Source organism: Bos indicus, chromosome 11, assembly GCF_029378745.1.
Source record: "Bos indicus isolate NIAB-ARS_2022 breed Sahiwal x Tharparkar chromosome 11, NIAB-ARS_B.indTharparkar_mat_pri_1.0, whole genome shotgun sequence".
NCBI classification, from domain to species: Eukaryota; Metazoa; Chordata; class Mammalia; order Artiodactyla; family Bovidae; genus Bos; species Bos indicus.
This window is the reverse complement of record NC_091770.1, coordinates 103,450,283-103,471,008: the sequence shown is the minus strand read 5'-3', so window position 1 is coordinate 103,471,008 and position 20,726 is coordinate 103,450,283. Positions and strand designations below refer to the sequence as shown.

At 61.7% G+C, this 20,726-nt stretch overlaps 1 protein-coding gene across 13 annotated transcripts in view; it reads left to right on the top strand.

Moving 5' to 3' along the window:
• The window catches only part of CCDC187 (coiled-coil domain containing 187), a 55,652-nt gene that overhangs the window by 21,469 nt on the left and 13,457 nt on the right, over window positions 1–20,726 (top strand). For 10 of the 13 annotated variants that reach the window (XR_011569496.1, XM_070799563.1, XM_070799568.1 and 7 more), the window contains 12 exons: window positions 1,002–1,564; window positions 1,885–1,972; window positions 6,277–6,389; window positions 11,111–11,163; window positions 11,500–11,613; window positions 11,824–11,945; window positions 12,033–12,124; window positions 15,444–15,523; window positions 16,107–16,294; window positions 17,781–17,868; window positions 19,000–19,146; window positions 20,047–20,204. Coding sequence is in view for 12 of the 13 variants with exons in the window: in XM_070799563.1 (XP_070655664.1) it covers window positions 1,002–1,564; window positions 1,885–1,972; window positions 6,277–6,389; window positions 11,111–11,163; window positions 11,500–11,613; window positions 11,824–11,945; window positions 12,033–12,124; window positions 15,444–15,523; window positions 16,107–16,294; window positions 17,781–17,868; window positions 19,000–19,146; window positions 20,047–20,204 (1,806 nt within the window). In the remaining variant the exon portion in view is untranslated. The remainder of the gene's footprint in view (window positions 1–1,001; window positions 1,565–1,884; window positions 1,973–6,276; window positions 6,390–11,110; window positions 11,164–11,499; window positions 11,614–11,823; window positions 11,946–12,032; window positions 12,125–15,443; window positions 15,524–16,106; window positions 16,295–17,780; window positions 17,869–18,999; window positions 19,147–20,046; window positions 20,205–20,726) is intronic. The other 3 variants (XM_070799560.1, XM_070799566.1, XM_070799564.1) reach the window with 3 other exon arrangements.

Below are 20,726 nucleotides of genomic sequence, written 5' to 3'. Positions count from 1 at the left end.
CCAGTCCAGTGTTCTTGCCTCGAGAACACCATGGACAGAATGAAAAGGCAAAAAGATAGGACACCAGAAGACGAGCTCCCTTGGGTCAGAAGGTATCCAATGTGCTACTGGGAAAAGGCAGAGGGCAATTACTAACAGCTCCAGGAAGAATGAAGTGGCTGGGCCAAAGCAGAAACAACGCTCTGCTGTGGATGTGTCTGGTTGGTGAAGGTAAAAAGTCAGATGCTGTAAAGAACCATATTGCATAGGAATCTGGAATGTTAGGTCCACAGATCAAGGTAAATTGGACGTGGTCAAGCAGGAGATGGCAAGAGCGAATATCAAAATCCTAGGCATTAGTGAACTAAAATGGACAGGAATGGGAGAATTTAATTCAGATGACCATTACATCTACCACTGTGGGCAAGAATCTCCTAGGAGAAATGGAGTAGCCCTCATAGTCAATTAGAGTCTGAAATGCAGCACTTGGAGGCAACCTCAGCAACAACAGAAAGATCTTGGTTCATTTCCAAGGCAAACCATTCGATGTCACAGTCATCCAAGTCTATGCCCCAACCGCTGATGTCGAAGAAGCTGAAGTTGACTGGTTCTATGAAGACCTACAAGACCTTCTAGAACTAACACTATAAAACGATGTCCTTTTCATCAGAGATTGGAATGCAAAAGTAGGAAGTCGAGAAGGCTGTGTTTTCATTCTGTTGATTGGGTCTTTTGACACATACATGTTTTTAATTCTGAAGTAGCCCGAGTTGCCTATCTGTTGTCTTGTTACCAGTGCTTCTGGGGTCATATCCAAGAAATCACTGCCAGCCGGGCTCCTTCCTTCTAATAGGTGTGCGCGGTCCGTCGTGATCACCACGGTCACAAATGGATGAAGTGAATAGACACTGAGCCTGGCCCGGAAGCTGCTTCCACATGCATCCCTGCACACGCGTGTCTCCCACGCACATGGAAATGATCACCCCCCCCCAGGCTGACCCCTGTCCCTTCTCTCCCTGCAGCTTCTGCCTGTGTTTGAACAGAGCCTTGAACCCCACCAAGACTCTGGAGGTGGGAGGCCCCCAGGATGGCTGGGAGGGCACACCCTTGCTGATGCCAGCCAGCTCCTCCCTGGGGCCCCTGAAGTTCCAGGACCTGAGTACGCACTGCCAGAGCCCGGGTCTCTGCATTTACCTGGACCCTGAGGAGTCGGAGCGCCTGGGCATGCCGGGCCCCCTGCACTTCCGGTACAAGCAGGCCCGGCTGCAGGCCCTGGAGACCATGGCCAACATCCTGAAGCAGCGGATCGATGTCCTGACGGACAAGCTGCGCCGCTCCGAGGCAATGGACGCACTGGTGGGGCCTGGCCCAGGCCTGCTGCCCTCCAGCTCCAGCACGCCGGCCTGCCCCGGAGCCCTCGTGCCCAATGTGGGCCAAGGGGTGCCTGGGGACTGGGCAGGGCTGCAGGCCAGGCCGCTTCTCTGCACCCCTGGCTTCCTGGACACGGAAACGGTGCGCTGGAGCCCTGGCTGGGAGCGGCTGCAGAGTGCGAGCCCCAGGGCCCGCCACGTCAGCGAGCCCATAGGTAGGGCTACCCCCAGGCCCTGCCGGCAGCCAGGGGACCCCCACTTTCTCCTTGCCCCGGGTCTCTTCCCCTCCCCAGCAATTGTCCCTCTGTGCCTGCTGTTGCCCCCTTGCCTCTGGAGGGGGAGGGGTGGGCCCCAGTCCTGAGGTTGATGTCCTGCCCCCTCCCCACCCCGGCTCTGCAGAGGGGCGAGAACGCAGGACCCCTGTGCCTCCTGCCGTGGGGATGTGGGGGGACCATCTCACTCCCTGCAAAGCGGCAGCCCCTCCCCACCCTGCCAGCCTGTAGGAAGTGAAGTCCCGGTGCTTCTCTCTCGAAAGGTTTCACGGACAATGGACGCTCCGAGCTGGACGGGAGGCTGGCAAGAAACGTGGCTTCTTTCCAGGCCCTCAGCCCCTTCGCAGGGAGGTAAGGCTGGGCGCTGCCCTCAAACGCCCTTGTGCCCCTGGGGTGGGCGCAGCCGGGCGGGCAGGGTGACACAGCTCCTGGCCTGTCCCGGGGGAGACGCGGGCCTCGGACGCCTCTGGCTGGGCTGTGCGCAGTGGGCCACGTGGGCCCCCAGTCGCCCAGGCGTTCCCGGGTGGTTGGCAGGCTGGTCGTGTGCGGGGCGTGTGGAGGCAGGGGGCCCTCCATCTAGGTCTCTTGCCAGTGTCAGATCCTCAGGATCACCTGCCTACAAGCCCTTGAACAGGCCTGTCTCCAGCCCTGACCTTCTCCGGGGCCACTTCACGCGGGTCCCTTTTCATCAGTGGTTACGGACGGATGACCGGCCGGGGGCAGGGGCACCGGGGGCCCTCAGCAGCCCCGCTGTCCACCCGGCCAGCCCAGCCCGGGCCCATGAGGCCGCCTTAGCAGTCACCGTCCCGGGGACGCTCTGCTGGGCCCAGCCTCACAACCAGGCCCCCCGGCCGTGTGGCTGTGGCCACCCCTGGCCTCTCTGTCCCCCAGCTCATCGCTCCCCCCAGCAGCCAGTGTCGCTGCCCAGTGCCTTCAGCCCTGGGGCCCTTGTCGGCCCCTGGACTTCACTGAGCAGCTGTGCCCCATCTCCTCCTGGAAGGACTGCCTGCTCCCACCCCAAGAACCATTCCTTCAGCCCCACTGCCTGGCAGTTCCCGCAGGCGTGGGTCCCTGATCAGCCCTCCTCCCCGGCCAGCAGTGCCCTCCTGACCCCCAGCCCCACTGGCCGCCTTCCCAGTGCTGCCCCAGAAGGGTCTCAGACACCCTGGCCTCGCCCCTCTGTCCTGGGGCAGCCATCCCCCTCCCGCCCCACCGGGCAGCCCCTCGCAGGATGCCCCCTCACCTCGTGCGGCCACAGGTCCTCTGTGACTTCAGGCTCCACGGCTCAGAGCCAAGGGGGAGAGGGGGTTCCAGAGGGGGTCAGGCCAGTGGCGGGGGGGTTCCCAGAGGGCTGGCCAGAGACACGGGGAGGGATCCTCACCACCCGCTTCGCCAGGCATGTCCTGGGCTCGGTGCCCGGTTTGGGGCTTCAGGGGGCAGCCTGGGAGTGCAGTGCTCGTGAACAGAGAGGACAGTGGAGGGTGGAGACTGTGGCCATGGTCAGAGAGCCAGGAATCCAAGTGGGGCGGGGGAGGCCCTCGCACGGGGCGGGGGGTGGTCAGCGCAGATCCCAGGCCTGTGCTGAAAGCACACGCCACCCCCAGCCTGCGTCCTCCCTAGGAGGTGGAGGCTGCCCGTAGCACCCGATTCCCCCAGCGCTGCCTCTCCCCTCCCCTCCCCGGCCCAGCCTCAGTCAGGTTGTGACTTTGTGCGTGTGCTCAGTCGTGTCCAACTCTTTGCGACCCCGTGGGCTGTAGCCCGCCGGGCTCCTCTGTCCGTGGGATTCTCCAGGCAAGAGCACTGGAGTTGGGCTGCCGTGCCCTCCTCCAGAGGGTCTTCCCGACCCAGGATCAAACCCAGGTCTCCTATGTCTCCTGCGTTGGCAGGCGGGTGCCTTGCCACTAGCGCCCCCTGGGAAGCTGGAATGGAATTGTGGCCACCAGTAGGGGTCAGCATTGGGCCAGACTGGGCCGCCTTCAGCCCCTGCCCTTCCCTCCTGCTCCTGTCTAGACCTTGAGAAGGGGAGGCGGGATGGGAGGCTCCAAGGTGGACAGCCTACATCTGTACGTCCCCGCTGCTAGATGGCCAGCAAGGTCCTGTGGGCTCATCAAAGGTCTCAGAGCCGGGGAGCCTGGGCACGTGGCACCCCCCAAGTCATAGACCCTTCCCACCAGGCGCACGGTGCCCCCTCCCCACCACCTCCTGCAGCCTGCCCAGGCAGGGAGAGACCACAGAGGTGGAAGTCGTTCAGAGCCATGCCCTGGACGGCCCAGCGCCCTTGGAGCCCAGGATCGGGGCCTCCTCAAAGGCCCCTGGCCCGGCCCCGCCTTCTAAACTAGCCACTCACCGCTCCCCGGGGGCTGCTTTGCAGCCGTGCCTCTGCACACCTCCGTCGGTGCCCTGTGAGTCCTAGGCTGTAGGGCACAGCTCCGCTCCCCAGGGCCTGGCCCATCCTGCCGCCTCTCAGGCCTGTTCCTGAGTCGGGGTGGATCTCCTCCACCAAGTCCTTTCCCTGCTGGGACCGCAGTGCTCAGTGGCTGGGTGGGGACAGAGCTTGCTACCAGCATCAGGTGGTGGGGACACTAGGGCTTCCCGTCCTGCCCCTCAACCCCCGACGGAGCGGGGGCCCCTGATGCCCACCGGTCCACCCCCAGCCCGTTTGGAAGGAAGGATGGGAGAGAGTGTGGCCCAGCTGTGTGCCCGCCGTCACCCCACAGGCCTCCCTGAACCTCAGGCACTTCTTTCAGCACCCTGAGAGGTGTGTGCTCATCCCTATTTTACAGATGGGGAAGCTGAGGCTGGCGGAGGAGCAGTGACCTGCTTAGGGGGAGGACAAACCGAGGTTCAGACCCAGGGCTTGGACTCCAGAGCCCGTGGTTTTTCCGCTACACCTCCTCCCTGGCCAGTGGTTCTCAAATTGTTCCTCGGGAGCTCGTTAGAAAATGCAGCATCTTCTCTCCCATCCCGGCCCTCCTGAGTCTGATATGCTGGGGGTGGGCCCCATGATCAGGTGATTCTGGTGAGAACCACTGCCCTAGAAAAAAAGCTAGACCTGTGGTCAGCAAGCCACAGCCCCCAGGACCCACCAACAGTCTTTGTAAATAAAGTTTTATTGACGCGCAGCCACACTCATCATATTTACACAGCGAGCGTGGCTACTTTCCTGCCACAAAGGCAGAGCTGAGTGGTTTCCGTGGAGACAGAGACCCGGGGGCCCACAGAGCCTGAACACCGATGGTCTGTCTCTCCGCGGGAAATTCTGCAACACGTGATGTAGATAATGGAGGGCGACTGGCTTGGGGACTGATGGCCTTGGAGGACACGGCTCCGTCCTGCCCTTTGCTGATCCCAGGTGGGGGTTACTGCACCCCCCAGGTACTGGGTTGGGAAGGAGGGAGCAAGAGAGTCTGGAAAAGACCCTGCAGCCACCTTGCCCCCCATGCCTCCATGCCCACACATTCCTGGAGCAGCCCCTGTCGCCACTCCCTCTAGGAATCCTCCTCCCCTGACCGTCGGAGCCCGCGGTCAGTACTCCCGCCCCAGCACCACTGGGGCCATCCCGGGATCAGCCCCTGGGCCAGCCCCTCGCCTTCGCAGCGTCTCTCGTCTCAGTCCCAGGCCTGCCGCCTCTTGTGGAACAGTCTTCTTATGCCACCTCCCCTGCGGGGTCAGGGGCTAAGCATGGCAGATGCTCCGCAAACACCTGTGACTGTGGGCCCGGCGGGGCTGGAGGAGGCCGCGTCTCCATGGCCCAAAGGCGTGGCCGTGTCTTTAGTCACTCGAGCAGGTCGTGGGTTGGGTTGCAGGAGAGAGAGGCACATACACTGATGAGACGTGAAGTGAGGCGGGCTGTCAGCACCACATGTCCGAGCCCAGCACACGCGTCTGAGCCGCAGGCCCCTAACCCGGGGAAGCTGCCGCCCACCTGTGCTCAGCGGCTCACCCGCCCCACCTGGGCTGCTACCCTCTCAGGAGGGGCCCAGGCCACGCCTTCCTCCTCTTCCCGTGGGCAGACGTGCCAGGCAGCTCGCCCTGATGGAGGGCAGGTCTCTGACTCCAACCAAACCAGTTTGACTCCAGCCTTCTTGGTCGCCCGGCCGGCTGAGGTCCCTCTCCGACCAGGGCTGCAGTGCAGGGCTCAAGAAGACAGTGGTGGAGTTAGAGCTCAGCTGTGGGCCCTGCTCCCCGTGGGCCTGGCGGACAGTGCCCCCTAGCTGATGGCCAGTGGGGCGAAGATGAAGGACATGCCCGTCATGAAGCAGATGAAGGACTGTGCCTGTCACCCCAGAGCAGGCACTTTGAGCGAGCAGACCGAAGACAGGCGAGGGCTTTTGGGCAAAGGATATTCAGACACGGGCCCCAGCCCTGGACAGTAACCGTGGATGCCAGGCGCTCCTGCCAGGAGCTGATCCCCCCGCAGGAGCGAGCACTGAGCCCCAAGTCACTGCTCACAGATCAGGCCCTGCTGAGCCAGGGGATCCTGCGGGGGCAGCCACCCCCTGGGCCTCCGGTCCCAGCCCCAGCCCCTCTTTGGGCCTTAGGTCTCCCTGGACGCTGGGCCTGCAGGAGCCCAGCCTCCTGGCCCTCCCCCAGCCCCCAGCTGTCTCCTGCCTCGAGGGTGTTCACTGCTCACACGGGTGTTTGTGTATCTCCAGCTCACTCGGGGTGCCGGCCACGCCAGACCCCCGCGGCGGCTCCCTGCGGCTGGAAGAGACGCACTCGGCCAGAGGGGCAGGCTTGGTTGCGCCCTGGACCCTCCGGAGCTGTGGTAAGGGCGAGCCTGTGGATAGGCCCTGGGCTGACTGGTCAGGTGGCCAGGGAGGTCCTCTGGGGACCCCCTCCACTGCCTGATGCTCGGCGAGGCTCTGGGTGTAGAGGTCCTTCCTTACGTGGAGCATATCCACGCGTCGGTATTAAAGCTTTCTGGAGGCTTTCGGGGCCGGCCGCTTGCTCTGTGCTCCTGCCACGCCTCTGTCCTGACTTGACCCTTGCCCTCATGAGGGTTGAAGGCTTGCTTCATCCATAGCTCTGCTCCTGGGGCCCAGCCTTCTGCCTTCTCTTCTGCCGCCAGAGGGTTTTTGTTTCTGGTTACAGCTGAGACTTGCCCAGAACCCTGGAGCTGGTGCACAGCTGGAGCTGTGGGGGTGGGGCGCCCGCCAGGTACCCTCCTGGGTTCAGGCCTTCGTCCTGGCAGCGTGCAGAGTAGGGCATGAGCCGGCCTGTGGGATGCTCTGCCCAGTGGGGCTCAGAGAGGGGGACAGATGGAGGGCTCTGGCCTGGCGCTGGGGACCAAGCGCTGTTTGGAGAGGTCTGGGATGTGCATCCGTTTTATCCTTTTTCAGTTGGTTTTCTCCAAAATAAGAATAAGACGTGCTCACATCTGTAGGAGAACTGGGCTCCTGCAGGTGCATTCAGAGTGAACCCTGACCCCTGCCCTGCTCAGGAGCAGCCCCAAATAAAACCTCCTTACGGGCCCAGCAGAGTTGCCCGTCTCACAAGGAGGGCGGTGAGGCCTGTGGGGTCCGGTGGCCTGTGAAAGGCCTGGGGGGCAGTTAGCAGTCCCCCAGACCTCCCAGTGCCCGGGGGAGAGGCGGGCAGGAGGAATTTCAGCCTTGCGCTTTGGCGTCCCACCGTCCTGGGCTCAGAGCTGCCACTAGGCAATGGGGGTGTGGAGGACCCCTCATGAATGAGCAGCTTCCCAAGGCGTTACCCGCAGCGGTGCCTCCAAGAGACACCTGCCCCTCCCTGGAAGACAGAGGGCCCCGAGGCCAGGCTGGGCAAGAGGCGGGGAACAAAGCCCTCTGCGGACCAGGGGTGGGCACGTGTGAGCACGTAGATACATGTGTGTGTGTTGGGGGTCCCAGGCCCTCTGAGAAGGAGGGCTCTGTGTCACTCCATCCGGCAGTCAACCTCCCCGCACCGGCCCAAGGTCTGGGAGACCCTCCCAGCCTGGGGAGGGGGCTGCCCAGGAGCTCGCTAGTCTCTTGGCTCACCCTCCCTCTGCTCACTCAGCACCAGCTCGCTGAGGACCTGCCAAGCCTGGCATGGACCGGGCACCAGGCCCTGCCCTCAAGCAGCCTGCCTTTTAGGAGGTGGTGGGCAATCAAAAGATGCCCCAATGACCACTGCAGCTGTCAGATCCTGGGCAACCAATGCCCAGGGGGAGAGTCTGCCCAGAAGTGGGTGGACGCTTCCAGCACCAGTTTCCAGGAAGTGTGGCCCAGTGAGGGGCATGAGCTGTCTGGGTGCCCAGGACAGGCTGGGACCAGGACTTGGGCTCAGATGCCAGCTCTCTGTCCACCCCTCTCCGTCGTCTTGGCCGAGCAGGAACTGGGAGCTAGGGCGCCTCTGACTCGGGCAGCCCTGGCCCCTTGGGACCATCAGCTGTGCCTGGTCTGTCAAACGGGGTCACACTGGGACTCAGGGCCCGAGACAGAAAGCAGTGGGCCGGGCAACAGCAGTGCCCTTGGCCTCCACTCCTGCTGGTCTGCAACGCCAGCCCACTCTGTCCTCTTGGGCTGCACAGCCCATGTGTGCCCTGTACTTGTGTCTGCCCATGCAGGGTGGGCCATGCCCGGGGTGGTGGCAGGGAGGTGGTACAGTGTCTCTGGGGAGAGCCAGACCCACCCAGATCCCATGGGGAGGGCAGACAAGGGCATCCTCCTCTCAGCATCCCAAAGGGAAGGGCCGTCCGCTGCTGGTGGACAGGACGCCACGTCTGGACCGTGGAGCACGTGTCAACGGTGGGAATGGTGCGAGCTTTCCCATGAGTCACCACTCGAGTGGGTAGCCTGGGTGGGGTGCCAGGGGAGGGCAAAGGAAAACAGATCAGCAGCTCCTTTGTGCCGAGCTACCTCTTCCCCAGGGGTGCCTCTCAGCGGGCAAGGGGCTGGGCCACAGACCTCCCGAGGAAGGAGGGGCCTGGTGCGAGGGTGCCTGGCTGCAGCCCGCCAGGGGGCTCCCGCTCCCCCGCTGTGCCCCCCAAGTAGCAGAGCCGAGGCAGGTGCTCCTCCCCAGCTCGCCCCCTACCACAAAGACAGCCTCCTGGAGCCTCTGAGGTCTGTGTGGGCAGAGCTGTGGGCCAGGCCCCCATCCCCCACTTGGCTGAACCCCAGCAGGCCAGGTGCCAGGCCAAGTGCCGGGTCTTCCAGAAAAACCTGCTCCTCTCCCAGCTCTGCCTGCAGGCCGCCTTGCTGGGAGGCCAAGAGCCAAGCAGGATCTCAGCAGCCCACCACCAAGCAGCGAGCACAACCCAGAGTACAGGCGCTGTGCACTCCCACCAGACGCCTCCTCCAGGAAGTCTCCCGGATGACACGGGCTGGGTCGGGTGCTCTGCTCGCCCGTCTCAGCGTGCTTGGTGGGAGTGAAACTCACGTGTGTGCCTCTGTCTCTGTGGGCCACGAGAACCTGAGGGTCCGGCTCTCCTTGCAGCCCCGGCTCCTGCCTGGCCAGGTGCTTGGGGAATATTTGCTGAATGCGTGAATGACTTCCTAAAGGCCCCGAGGCCCCCTGGGCCTGTCTGTGTCACACATGGCAGCCCACTGGTGTCACCCTGCCTCCAGGCAGGTCCCAAGCTCATGCCCCTGTTCACGGAAGAGGAAGCCAGTGCCCAGAGAGGCATAACCCCCACCGCCTGACAGTGAATGGCAGAGCGGGGACTGGGGCCCAGCCTTTCCCACTGGCAGCAGCGCCAGCCCAACAGAACTTTCTGCAGTGACAGAGATGTTCTAAGTTCTGGGCCGTATGATCTGGCGCCCAGCAGCCACGTGTGGCTGTGGGGGCCTCTGGGACACGGCCAGAGCTACTGAAGAGTGAAGTTTTACATGTTTGTTTCCTCTAAGTTTAAACGTGAGCAGCAAGGGAGGCTTGCCATCGGACAGCAAGGTTCCGGCCCCCAGGCGCGGCAGCCTCTCGCCCAGGCAGGGCCCCGTCGGCTTTGTTTTGGTTTGAGGCCGCAGGCCCCCAGCCGCAGTGCGGTAGGGAGAGCTCACCTGGTCCTCATCGTCCCCGTTGCTGTTGGCAACAGTAACAGTTGCCACGTATGTGTTTAATCGTCCCGTTGGAGCCACAAGGCTGCCAGGCGCTCTGGGGTGGCAGGTCGTGCTGGATTCTTGGGGCCACTCCCCAATGGTCATCAGGAGTTGGGAAGTGAGGCCAGTACCGTCCTCTGCTCAGCAGGGCCAGCTGCTCGGCGGCCCAGGCCGCATCCGTCTCGGGGAACACTTGCTTTCTCCCGGATCGCAGCTCAGAGCTCGGGGACCCACAGCCCGGGGTCTCCCTGGTGACCTGTCAGGGTGCTGGCCTGGCCAGGAATAATCAGGAAAGGTCTGCACCTCTGGGAGCAGCAGCTCTGGGGGCCTTGGCTCTCTGAAGCTTCCAGGCCCCTGGCAGAGGATCTGCAGGAACTCAGTGGAGGACGGGGGCACCTTCTTTCCAGGCCACAAGCAAAAGCAAAGGAGTGGCCCCTTCTCCAGGGAACTGCCAGGCAGCTGGGAGCATGGGGGAACATGCCAGGCAGCCCCCAAGTGCCGCGCATGTCAGCTGGCCGGAGCCCCCGCCCCTCCCCTGGGCTCCGTGCTGCAGAGAGTCCTCAGCGGCCGTGGAAGCGCCCGGGAGCCGGCTGGCTGCTGTTTACAGCTCTTTGGCCGCTCTAATGTGGGATGCTGAGCTGCTCTGTTCTGGGAAGCAGGGTGCCATCCTCCTCTCTGCACAGTCACTAGGGATGAAGCAGGAGCTCGTCCAAGAGCCACCAGGAGGGCTTGCCGTCCACAGACACGAGGCCTCTCCCCGGTGGGGAGCCCCCATCCTCCGTGCTGCCGGCTCTCACAGGGGTCCTGCCAAGAAGATGGAGGGCAGGGCCAGAGGAAGCGACGCTCGCTGCCCCCGCCTCTGACTACAGTTACCCCCCGCCACCCCAGGCAACCTCCGAAGGGCCAGGCTGGGTCCCTGGGGCCCCCACCGGGAACCAGAAGCCCTCGGCCACCTGGGGAGCCTGAGGTTTCCGAGCCTGCACTCTGGACAGTCTCAGGGAGGCCGCAGGGCTGTGCCCTGTGGCCTAGGTCACCGCACACCCATGGGGCTGCGACCCTTATTAGGGCAGCCACTGGGTATCAGAGCATCTTACCACGGGGTGTCCCCGCAGAGGCGTTCATGGACTAGCGCTTTTTCCAGGGCACCCAGCGAGTGAGTGATGAGCCAAGGCCTGTCTGGCAGCAAGGCCTGTGTTCTTGGCCCCGGCCATGTGTCTGCAGCCTGGGGTCCCTGCTCCCAGGGGAGGGTGGCCGAGGTCAGGCAGGAAGAGCCCCCCACCCCCCGCGGGAGTGGGCAGGGTACGGTAAGGCAGCAACCTGTCTCCTTGCCCCACAGGCTGGGGGCCCTGCCCACCCTCCCTGGACGCGCAGGGAAGGGGTCCTCTCCCAGCGCGTGTCCTGCAGGCCCAGGCCAGGCCAGGCCAGGCCGCCCAGCCACCGCTTCTTGTGGTTTCTGCAGGTCCGCTATCCGACGTCCAGCAGAAGTCGCTGAGCTTCCTGGAGTCCCTGAAGGTGTGTAATCTTTAGGCCGCTTCTGTTTGGGGGTCCACCGGGAGCAGCTTTCACCCCCTGAGGCTGAGTGGCAGGGGCCCCAGAGTTGAGAGGGAGGGAGGGGAGCCTGGAGCAGGAAGGAAGGCCAAGGCCCCGGCCAGGCCGAGGCGGGGAGGCTGCGGGCTGGGGAGCAGGGTGGTGGGCTGCACACAGTGGTCCTCCCGGGGGGACGCTTTGTAAGGGTCCAGTCCTTGGAGGTGACACTGCCTGCCCTCTGAGGCGGGGGCCTTGCCAGGGAGCGGGGGCAGCAGGCGGGGGCCCCGGGGAGTCCTGAGGCTGCTCCTCTCCTCCCTGCAGCCGGACTGGCGGGAGCAGGGGCAGGCGCTGGCCCTCCTTAGGCGACAGGCGGAGCTGGAGGTCTGGGAGACGCAGAAGGCCCTGGGGGAGCTGCTGTCCAGACCCAGGCTGGAGGTCAGCAGGCCAGCCTGCCCTCTGCGGCCCGGCCCAGCCTAGGAAAGGCTGGTGGGAAGCGTGGGTCGGGTCAGCTTGGGGAAGGGGGCTATGGGTCCCGCCTGGCCGAGGGCCTCCGAGTGCAGCTGCCCTCAGGGTAGGCCCTTTGCTCTTCCTGGGACCCCGCCTGGTCCACCCTCCACAACACCCGCCTCCTTCCTGTCCTCACAGCAGCTGAGGGAGGAGCACTCGACCCAGGCCAGGCCAGGGGCGGCCTTGGAGCTGGAGCGACCGCAGGTGCGTGTGGATCTGGAGGCGAGGACGTCTCAGAGTGCCGCGGCAGCCAGACCCAGGTGTGGCCTCCTCCCAGCGTACGATGGGGCCGGGTGGGGGTCTTGGGCCACGTGGCTCACAGTCTGCAGCGCTCTCTCACCTGGCAGCTCACAGCCACTCCCAGGCCAAGATGCGGCCACGCCCTCCCTGGGTCCCCAGGACGGAAAGAAGAGTTGGGCGGATGCGTCAGCTCACGCGGGTGAGTGGTCTCAGAACCGACCCTCCAGCCACCCGGACAGCACAGCTTGTGCCCCGTGTGGGCCCCGAGGGGGCGGCTGGGTCAGGTGCCCAACAGAGGGGCCGGGGAGGGGGCGACCCGCCCATGGCCTCACGGGCCGGTGGAACTGGGGTTTGAAAGTATTCCAGTGGTCATGCATGGATGTGAGAGCTGGACTCTAAAGACAGCTGAGCGCCAAAGAATGGATGCTTTTGAACAGTGGCGTTGGAGAAGACTCTTGAGAGTCCCTTGGACTGCAAGGAGGTCCAACCAGTCCATCCTAAAGGAAATCAGTCCTGAATATTCACTGGAAAGACTGATGCTGAAGCTCCAATCCTTTGGCCATCTGATGCGAAGAACTGACTCATTGGAAAAGACCCTGATGCTGGGAAAGATTGAAGGCAGGAGGAAAAGGGGATGACAGAGGATGAGATGGTTGGATGCCATCACCAACTCGATGGACATGAGTTTGAGTAAACTCCGAGAGTTGGTGATGGACAGGGAGGCCTGGTGTGCTGCAGTCCATGGGGTCGCAAAAGGTCGGACACGACTGAGGACTCAGCTGAACTGACTGATGCCACAACACACCATCAGGTATCACTGCCTCCTGCTCGTTAGGGCAAGCAGGGAGCCAGGGAGCCAGTTAGCAGACACACCACCCCCACCCACCCAAACCGGGGGGCAGTGAGCCCGGACTACAACAAGAAAGCTTTCGCTTAGATGCCGAGTGAAACAACCCAACAGCGAGGGGCGTGGCCAAGTAAGGAGGTGTGGTGGGCGGGTCGTCCAGCCCTGTCTGTCCTGCTCTGGTCACCTTCAGGGTGACTGTCACCCTCCCGCTGAAATCCTGAATACAGCCCATCTCTGTCCCTTGGGGAACAGGAAAGCCCACACCCTTCCCAGGTCTGCCAGTATGCCCACCTCTGTCCCTCTGAGTGGTCACTCCTTGAGGCCTCTCAGGTGCTGGCCCCGTGCATATCCAGTTGGATACTGGATCCTGTGTTGGCAAACAGAGTTCCCTGTGTACAGGCTGCAGGGACAGCACAGCACAACCTCTGGGAGTTTGAGCCATGGCTGAGCTGGTGGCGGCAGACTAACCACGCTCCCTGGTGGCATATGATGGACTTGTTTGCTCCTATGATGGACTTGCGGTTTAATTTCCTCATGGTCAGTTCAGTTCAGTCACTCAGTCGTGTCTGACCCTTTGCAACCCCATGGACTGCAGCATGCCAGACCTCCCTGTCCATCACCAACTCCTGGAGTTTACTCAAACTCACGTCCATCAAGTCAGTGATGCCATCCAACCATCTCATCCTCTATCATCCCCTTCTCCTCCTGCCCCCAATCCCTCCCAGCATCAGAGTCTTTTCCAATGAGTCAACTCTTCGCATGAGGTGGCCAAAGTACTGGAGTTTCAACTTTAGCATCATTCCTTCCAAAGAACACCCAGGACTGATCTCCTTCAGAATGGACTGGTTGGATCTCCTTGCAGTCCAAGGGACTCTCAAGAGTCTTCTCCACTACAGTTCAAAATAATCAATTCTTCAGTGCTCAGCTTTCTTTATAGTCCAACTCTCACATCCATACATGACCGCTGGAAAAACCATAGCCTTGACTAGACGGACCTGAGCCCAAATATGTAGAGATGTGGATCTATCTTGGTGGATGTCCTGTGAGCTCTTGAAAAGAAACCCTGGTGTTGAGAACATCATCATTTGGGATTACCCTGGCCCTTGGTGGACCCACCCCTTTAAAACTCTGCCCTCACGGGACAGCCCTCTGTCCCCAGCGACCCGCGCTGCTCCGCGGCCTGCTGTGTCTGATCCAGCCACTCCTGCGTCCCCACAGCTAGCATCAGACAGTCCAGCCGGTCTGTCCTCTCCATCCTCCCACTTGTAACGAATGTGTGTTTTCCTATTTCAAGTGTGTTTCTTGGAGGCAGCCCGTAGGTGGATCTTGCTCTTTTGTCTTATTATACAATCCAGCAATCTCTGCCTTTCACCTGGAGTGCTTAGCTATTTCCATTGAACAGAATTATCATTACTGTTAGAGTTTTTAAAGATATTTTTTAATGTGGGCCATTTTTTAAAGTCTTTATTGAATTTGTTGCAATATTGTTTTTCCTTTGTTTCTGGAGTTTTGGTCACAAAGGCCTGTGGGAGGGATTGAAACTGCATCCCCTGCATCGGAAGGAAAAGGTTTTTTTGTTGTTTTGTTCCTTTCTCTTTTTTGTTTAGATTTTTTTTTTTTGGAAGGCAAAATCTTAACCACTGGACGGCCAGGGAAGTCTCAATGTTGTTAGCTTTTGAGTCTATCACCGGGCTATTTTCTTTTGTCTCAACTGGCCTTTTCTCCTTTCTTTTTCTGCGTTCTTTTGGGTCAAACAAGTATTTTTCTATCATTCGATTTTCTCTGTTGTTGGCTTCTGAGCTGTAATTGGCTTCAGTGGTTGATCTGGGATTTACAACAGCGCCTCTGGTGTATCTGCACGTGACATTCCACCGGCTCACCCAGAACAGGAGGACCTTACAGCCCTCCATTGCTTCTCTTCTGGACTTTAGGCCACGGTAGTCATGCATTTTACTTTATAACTCCACAATACATTGTTATGTTTGTAAACACTCAAGAAACTTTTAAATTTTATGTATCTATGTATCTACACAGACATACACACGTATGTATACCCGTATGTGTATATATGTGTGTATGTATACATCAGTTCAGTTCAGTCGCTCAGTCGTGTCCAACTCTTTGCGACCCCATGGACTGCAGCACGCCAGGCTTCCCTGTCCATCACCAACTCCTGGAGCTTGGTGAAACTCATGTCCATTGAGTTGGTGATGCCATCCAACCATCTCATCCTCTGTCGTCCCCTTCTCCTCCCGCCTTCACTCTTTCCCAGCATCAGGGTCTTTTCCAATGAGCTGGTTCTTCGCATCAGGTGGCCATAGGATTGGAGTTTCAGCTTCAGTATCAGTCCTTCCAATGAACATTCAGGACTAATTTCTGTATTTTCTTCTCTGATTACATTTATTCTTTGATTAAAGTCTTTTTTAGATAAAGGCAGGTCAGGGACATGACTGGGATTGGGGTGTATGTGGAGGGAGAACCATACAGTCCTGCTCCGTTTCATGGCCTCTTGAAGATTTGGCTGAAGCTTTGTGTCTGGGTGGGGAGGGTTGTGCTGTGGTGGTGGTGGTGGTAGATTAAGTTGCCCAGACACCCTAGATTGGTGAAGACTTCCTGTAAAAAAGGTCCCTGGAACCTTATATGACCAGCCATGCCTGTTTTTTGTCCTCAGAGCCTATGCAGGAAGGGAGACCAGCCCAGCGCCCCTCCCAGCTGCCTCCAGCCAGGCTCTGGGAGGAACTCAGGTTCCAGGTACAGAACCCCAGGGAAGGGACTCACAAGTGGGCCCCAGGGGAGGCACTGGCAGGAGGTAGGGGACGCAGTTCTCTGTGCCTGGGGACATCAGGCGTTGAGACCCACCCCTCCTACAGCCTGCACCCAGGGGGACTCCGCTGCAGGTCCTGTGTGAAGGGAGGCTCTCCCTGCCACGGGTACCACCCACCCTTCCAGCCAACATCCGCTCAAGCCCCTTCCTCACGGCTGGGGTGGCAGGTGACATGGTTTGGGGCAGGGCTGGCCCAGGCAGTGCTGACTGCACATGTCAGGGAGGGGCCCAGTCTTTCCTAACCCATCCAGAGCACAAGCACGTGGCCGGCTTGAGTGCAGGGCCAACAGGGCAAGGACCCCACCCTGCCTTCTTCAGGAGCCCCCAGTTGGGAGGAGGACAGTAACGTGTCCCGGGGAAGAGGGGCACGACATGGAGAACACTGGGGCGGCCAGTCCGGGAAGGCTCCCTGGAGGCCGCAGCCTCCTCCCGGGGGAGTTGGGTGCTGCTCCCACTCGGAGACACTCAGCGGTGGTGGTGACACGCCCCGGTCGGCCCGCACCACCGCAGGGGAGCCGGACGAGGCCCCGGAGCGCGGCGCCGGTACCCTTCAGCCGCTTCACGATCCAGATGCTGGAGCAGAGCCTGCGGGAAGAGGACCTGCGCGCGCGGCACCAGGCCGCGCTGCTGCGCCTGCGCGAGAAGGCGCTGGAGGAGAAGACGCGCGCCGAGCTGGCCTGGCTGGAGCATCAGCGAGGGTGAGCGCGTGCGCGCCGCGCAGGGCCCCCGCCCCGCTCCCACTCGGTACCCCCAGGGTAAAGCGCTGCTACCTAGGGTCATGGGCGTTTGGAGAAAGTTTGATGCGACCAAAAGTACCAAAAGGTGAATACAGTGGCTTTGAAACCTCCCCTAGCCCCACATCTGCGAGATCATCTCTGCCCATTTTCCAGGCTGTCTTGGCAGATCTTGTTAAGGGAGATACACAGATAGGTATTTAAACAGCATTTGGAATAGACTGCTGCTGCTGCTGCTAAGTCGCTTCAGTCGCGTCGGACTCTGTGCGACCCCACAGACGGCAACCCACAGGCTTCCCTGTCCCTGGGATTCTCCAGGCAAGAACACTGGAGCGGGTTGCCATTTCCTTCTCCAATGCACGAAAGTAAAAAGTGAAAGTGAAGTCACTCAGTCATGTCCAACTCTTAGCGACCCCATGGACTGAAGCCTACCAGGCTCCACCATCCATGGATTTTGCAGGCAAGAGTACTGTAGTGGGGTGCCATTACCTTGGAAATCAGTCCCGAATATTCATTGGGAGGACTGATGCTGAAGCTGAAACTCCAATCCTTTGGCCACCTGATGCGAAGAACCGATTCATTGGAAAATACCCTAATGCTGGGAATGATTGAAGGCGGGAGGAGAAGGGGACAACAGAGGGTGAGATGGTTGGATGGCATCACCGAATCGTTATGGACATGAGTTTGAGCGAACTCCGGGAGTTGGTGATGGACAGGGAGGCCTGGCGTGCTGCACTCCGTGGGGTCGCAAAGAGTCAGACACGACTGAGCGATTGAACTGAACTGAACTGACACGCCGTTGTAACTTGAGTTTTCGTTTAAAAGTCAAGAAGCCCTCTCCCTGTCCCTGCACGAGCGTTACAACACTCAGCGCACCCAGCGCAGAGACAGCAGCCCCCTTAGCCGCCCTCTAACTGGACCTCTGGGGCGTCTCCAGCTCCGTGCCCTGAGTCCTGAACATCCCAGAGAAGAATTCCTTAAGGTGGATTTGTGGAAGTGGAATTCATGTCAATGAGGACGCGTTTTTTACAGCTACTTGTTATTCCCATGTTGGTCTCCGAATAGCTCATTCCAGTTAAGATTACTGGTGGTTTACAGTTGTGCCAGGCTGGGGGTCTTCTATTCCATGATGACTCCCACCTTCCCAAAAGGGCCCTCTGGCTGGGCTGGGGTGCCAGCATGGGAAATACGCTGTCCTCCCTTCCTCCCTCCAGGCCCAAAGGTGGTCCTGAGGGGATGGGAAGAATGAAGTCTGGACTGGGGCCACTGGGCCCCTCGGGGCTCCCCCGCCTGCCCACGCACGGCCATCTCCTCCTGATAGCCCTGCCGTGAGAACCGGGCGTGCCAGGTCCACCTGGATGGCTCGGGCTGGCCAGGACTGTGGTTTTCCACACCCACGGGCAGGCCCCAAGGTCAGCAGTCAGTCCAGTCAAGCCGTCTCCTCTGCCAGGTATCTGAACAGCATTGGCAGCTACGCAGCGCTGGTGGCCTTGGCAGAGAAGCAGCACCAGGCCCTCAGTTACCTTGAGCGGGAGCTGGTAAGGGCGGGCTCCCGGCGGGCGACCCCCAGGGGCTCCTGCTGCTCTCCGGGGGCTGGGAACGCGAGCACCCCACCACAGAACTCCTGGGTGCTTGGCACCCTCCAGGGCTGCTCAGGGCTGCAAGGGGAGCGTTCAGAGCTGGTGGGGGCAGCGTGGTGCTCTGACCATTGCAGCCTTTGTACAGTGGCCGGGCCTCTCCAAGCCTCATTAGGGGAGAACTGCAGCCGTGCGTGTTTCGGTGGGGTTGTTGGAGGGCTTGGCCCAGCTAGCATGGACCTCTGACCTCAGAGGGGGCTCGCAGCTTCTCTGAGTGCAGTTTCCTCATCTGGGGTCAGGGGCCACTGTGCTGGTGTCTGTTGATTTCGGTCTCCAGACAGCCCTGTGTGGGGTGGGAGCTGGATGAAGAGACTGAGGCCGGGGCTGGCGCTCGTCTTTCCTGGGGTCCCTCAGCTGCAAAGGGAGGGGTGGTGGTGGGCTTGACCTCCATCCTGTGGGACCTGTGTGGACCAGGGAGGTGGGGTGGTGGGTGTGGGGCTTCCCAGGCGGAGGGGCAGCAGGAGGAGCCCAGGAGACCATGAGGAAGGGATGGAAGGGTTCCAGTTATCAAATGAGGCGGGGACCCTGGGGTCCCTTGTTGTGGGTGGAGACGTTGGTGGCCTCTGGGTCGGGGCCCTGCCCACTGGGGCGAGGGACCCAGCCCTGCCGAGCCTTAGTTTCTTCCTCTGACCTGGACAGGCTGTTGCCTCCCCTGGGGGGATGCGGTCCCAGCAAGGTGGTTCTGCCAAAGGGTGGCCATCAGAGACGCAGCAGGAGCCAGGGGACAGTCAGGGATAGAGCCCGGGACCTGGCGAGTGGGAGGGCGGTGAGGGATGGCAGGGGCACAGCCGGCTTGTGCCAGCCTTGCTTGGAGGTGCCCAAGGAATGAGCACCCCAGCTTCCCTCCTGCCTCCTGCCGGAGCCGGCTGATGGCCAAACCCAAGCGACAGGGGAGGCCAAAGTGTGGGGTTGGGAGGACCTCCTGACTGAGCAGGATGAGAAGGACAGGGACATCTGCAGGGGCCAGGGGTCCCCAGTGCCAGAGCTGCCCCGCCCCGTCTCCGGGTGCCAACGTGTGGTCCTCTGGTTCAGAGGGGCATCCGGTACCTGCGGACCCTTCACCTGTCCTCTCACCGAGAGAGGAAGCTGCTCCTGCAGCAGCAGAAGGACATCGTCTCCGTGCAGAGGTCCGCAGCCCTCCTGCAGCAAGAGCTTCAGGACCGGACGAGGCTGCCTCAGGTAGGCATTCTCACCCAGCCTGGGGGCTTGGCTCATGGCCAGAAACGCTGCTCACTGGCCGCTTCCTGGGCACGTGCAAGTCCTGTGTAAAACACCCGTGATCCAGGGTGGGAAGGGATTCGGAAGGGTCGGGCAGGAGGGGCAGCAGCTGCTACGGGGGCCAACGGGACTTTCCTGGCCTGGGCTGCCTGGCTGGGCCCGGAGGAGGAACCAGACTCCCCGGGGTTGGAAAGTGCTCTGGCCCGGACGTGGGGAGCTTAGTGAGCAGGGTTGGGGCAGTGTGGAGGGGGCTGGTGGGGCTGAGGTGGGGGCGAGGCAGGAAGGAGGGAGAGGACCAGGCCCCTTGAGAGGCCGGCCCCTCGGGAGCTGAGTGGTGGTGTGTCCTTGCTCCTGTGGCCTGTCCCCACATCACAGGGAGAAGGAAGGCGGTGAGGACAAGCTCAGGCGCCTGTCCCCAGGCCGAGCATTTCTCCCGCAGGTTGGGGATGGCGACTGTCTCACCGGCGGGCGGCGGAGGGTGGTGGACTGGGTTCTGCGGAGCAGCTGGGGTAGTTTAGCAGTCACCCCAGTCATCCCAGGCCAGCCTGCAGGAGAGGGGCCAGGGCTGCCGCATTCTACAGCCGCCACCTCTGTGGGTTCCAGCCCGGCAACCCGGGCAGCCCCAGGCAAGGGCTCCCCCAGCTCTGGGCCTCTTGTCTGCACCTGTTGGGGGCTGTTAGCAACAGACCGTGGGGCTCCCGCGAGTTGAGGACCCCTGTTTCAGCCAGCCCGCTGCTGCCTCACGGGAGCCGGCTGCCTGCCGAGCCGCTGGCCGCCCTGCCGTGGCGGCCGCTGCATGAAGCCGCCTCCTGCTTGTCCTGAGGGGAGATGGACCAGCTCCCTCTGTGCTGTTTCTCTTAGAGTTCCAGCCCCGAAGTCAAGGCCAGGCGGGAGGAGGGCACCGAGACAAGCCCCCAGCAGCCGGAGGGGCCGGGCCAGGGCTCCTCACATGCCTGGCACACGCCTGGCAGCCCCCTCGGCCAGTACCCTCAGAGGAGCGAGAGCCCGCCAGTCCCACAGTGAGTCTTCACGGGCAGCCCTGGCCCTGGCACTTGCCATTAAAAGCCTTGCCTGCTGGGTGGCCGTGGTGTCACAGCTGCTGGGCCCTGCGCACCTGGCCACAGGGAGGAGAGGCGGGGATGCTCGGGGACTGGGAGGGGGGTCCTGCCCCACCAGCTGGCCCACGGGGCTGGCAGCTGAGGCCAGAACCTCCCTGGCCTGCTGGGAGAAGCCTGGCCCTCTGGAAGGAGCGCAGGGATTCCGGCTCATTCCCAGCTGGGCCACTGGCCGGGGCATGTCCTCCCGCTCGTCTGCTGAATGGGGAAGGGGTGCCACCATCCCCAGGGCTGCACAGTGACACAGGGCAGGCGGGCCGACCTGGGTGGCTGGTGTGTGCGTGGGACCCCCTAGCTGCCAGGCACCCCCTTTCGAGGCTGGCATGGGCTGTTCCCCCGGTTGGGGCAGCTTGGCCTTTTCTGAAAGCCTGGATGCGGGGCCACTGGCCTCAGCTTGCAGCCGAAGGCTCCCGGGGCCGAGTCGTC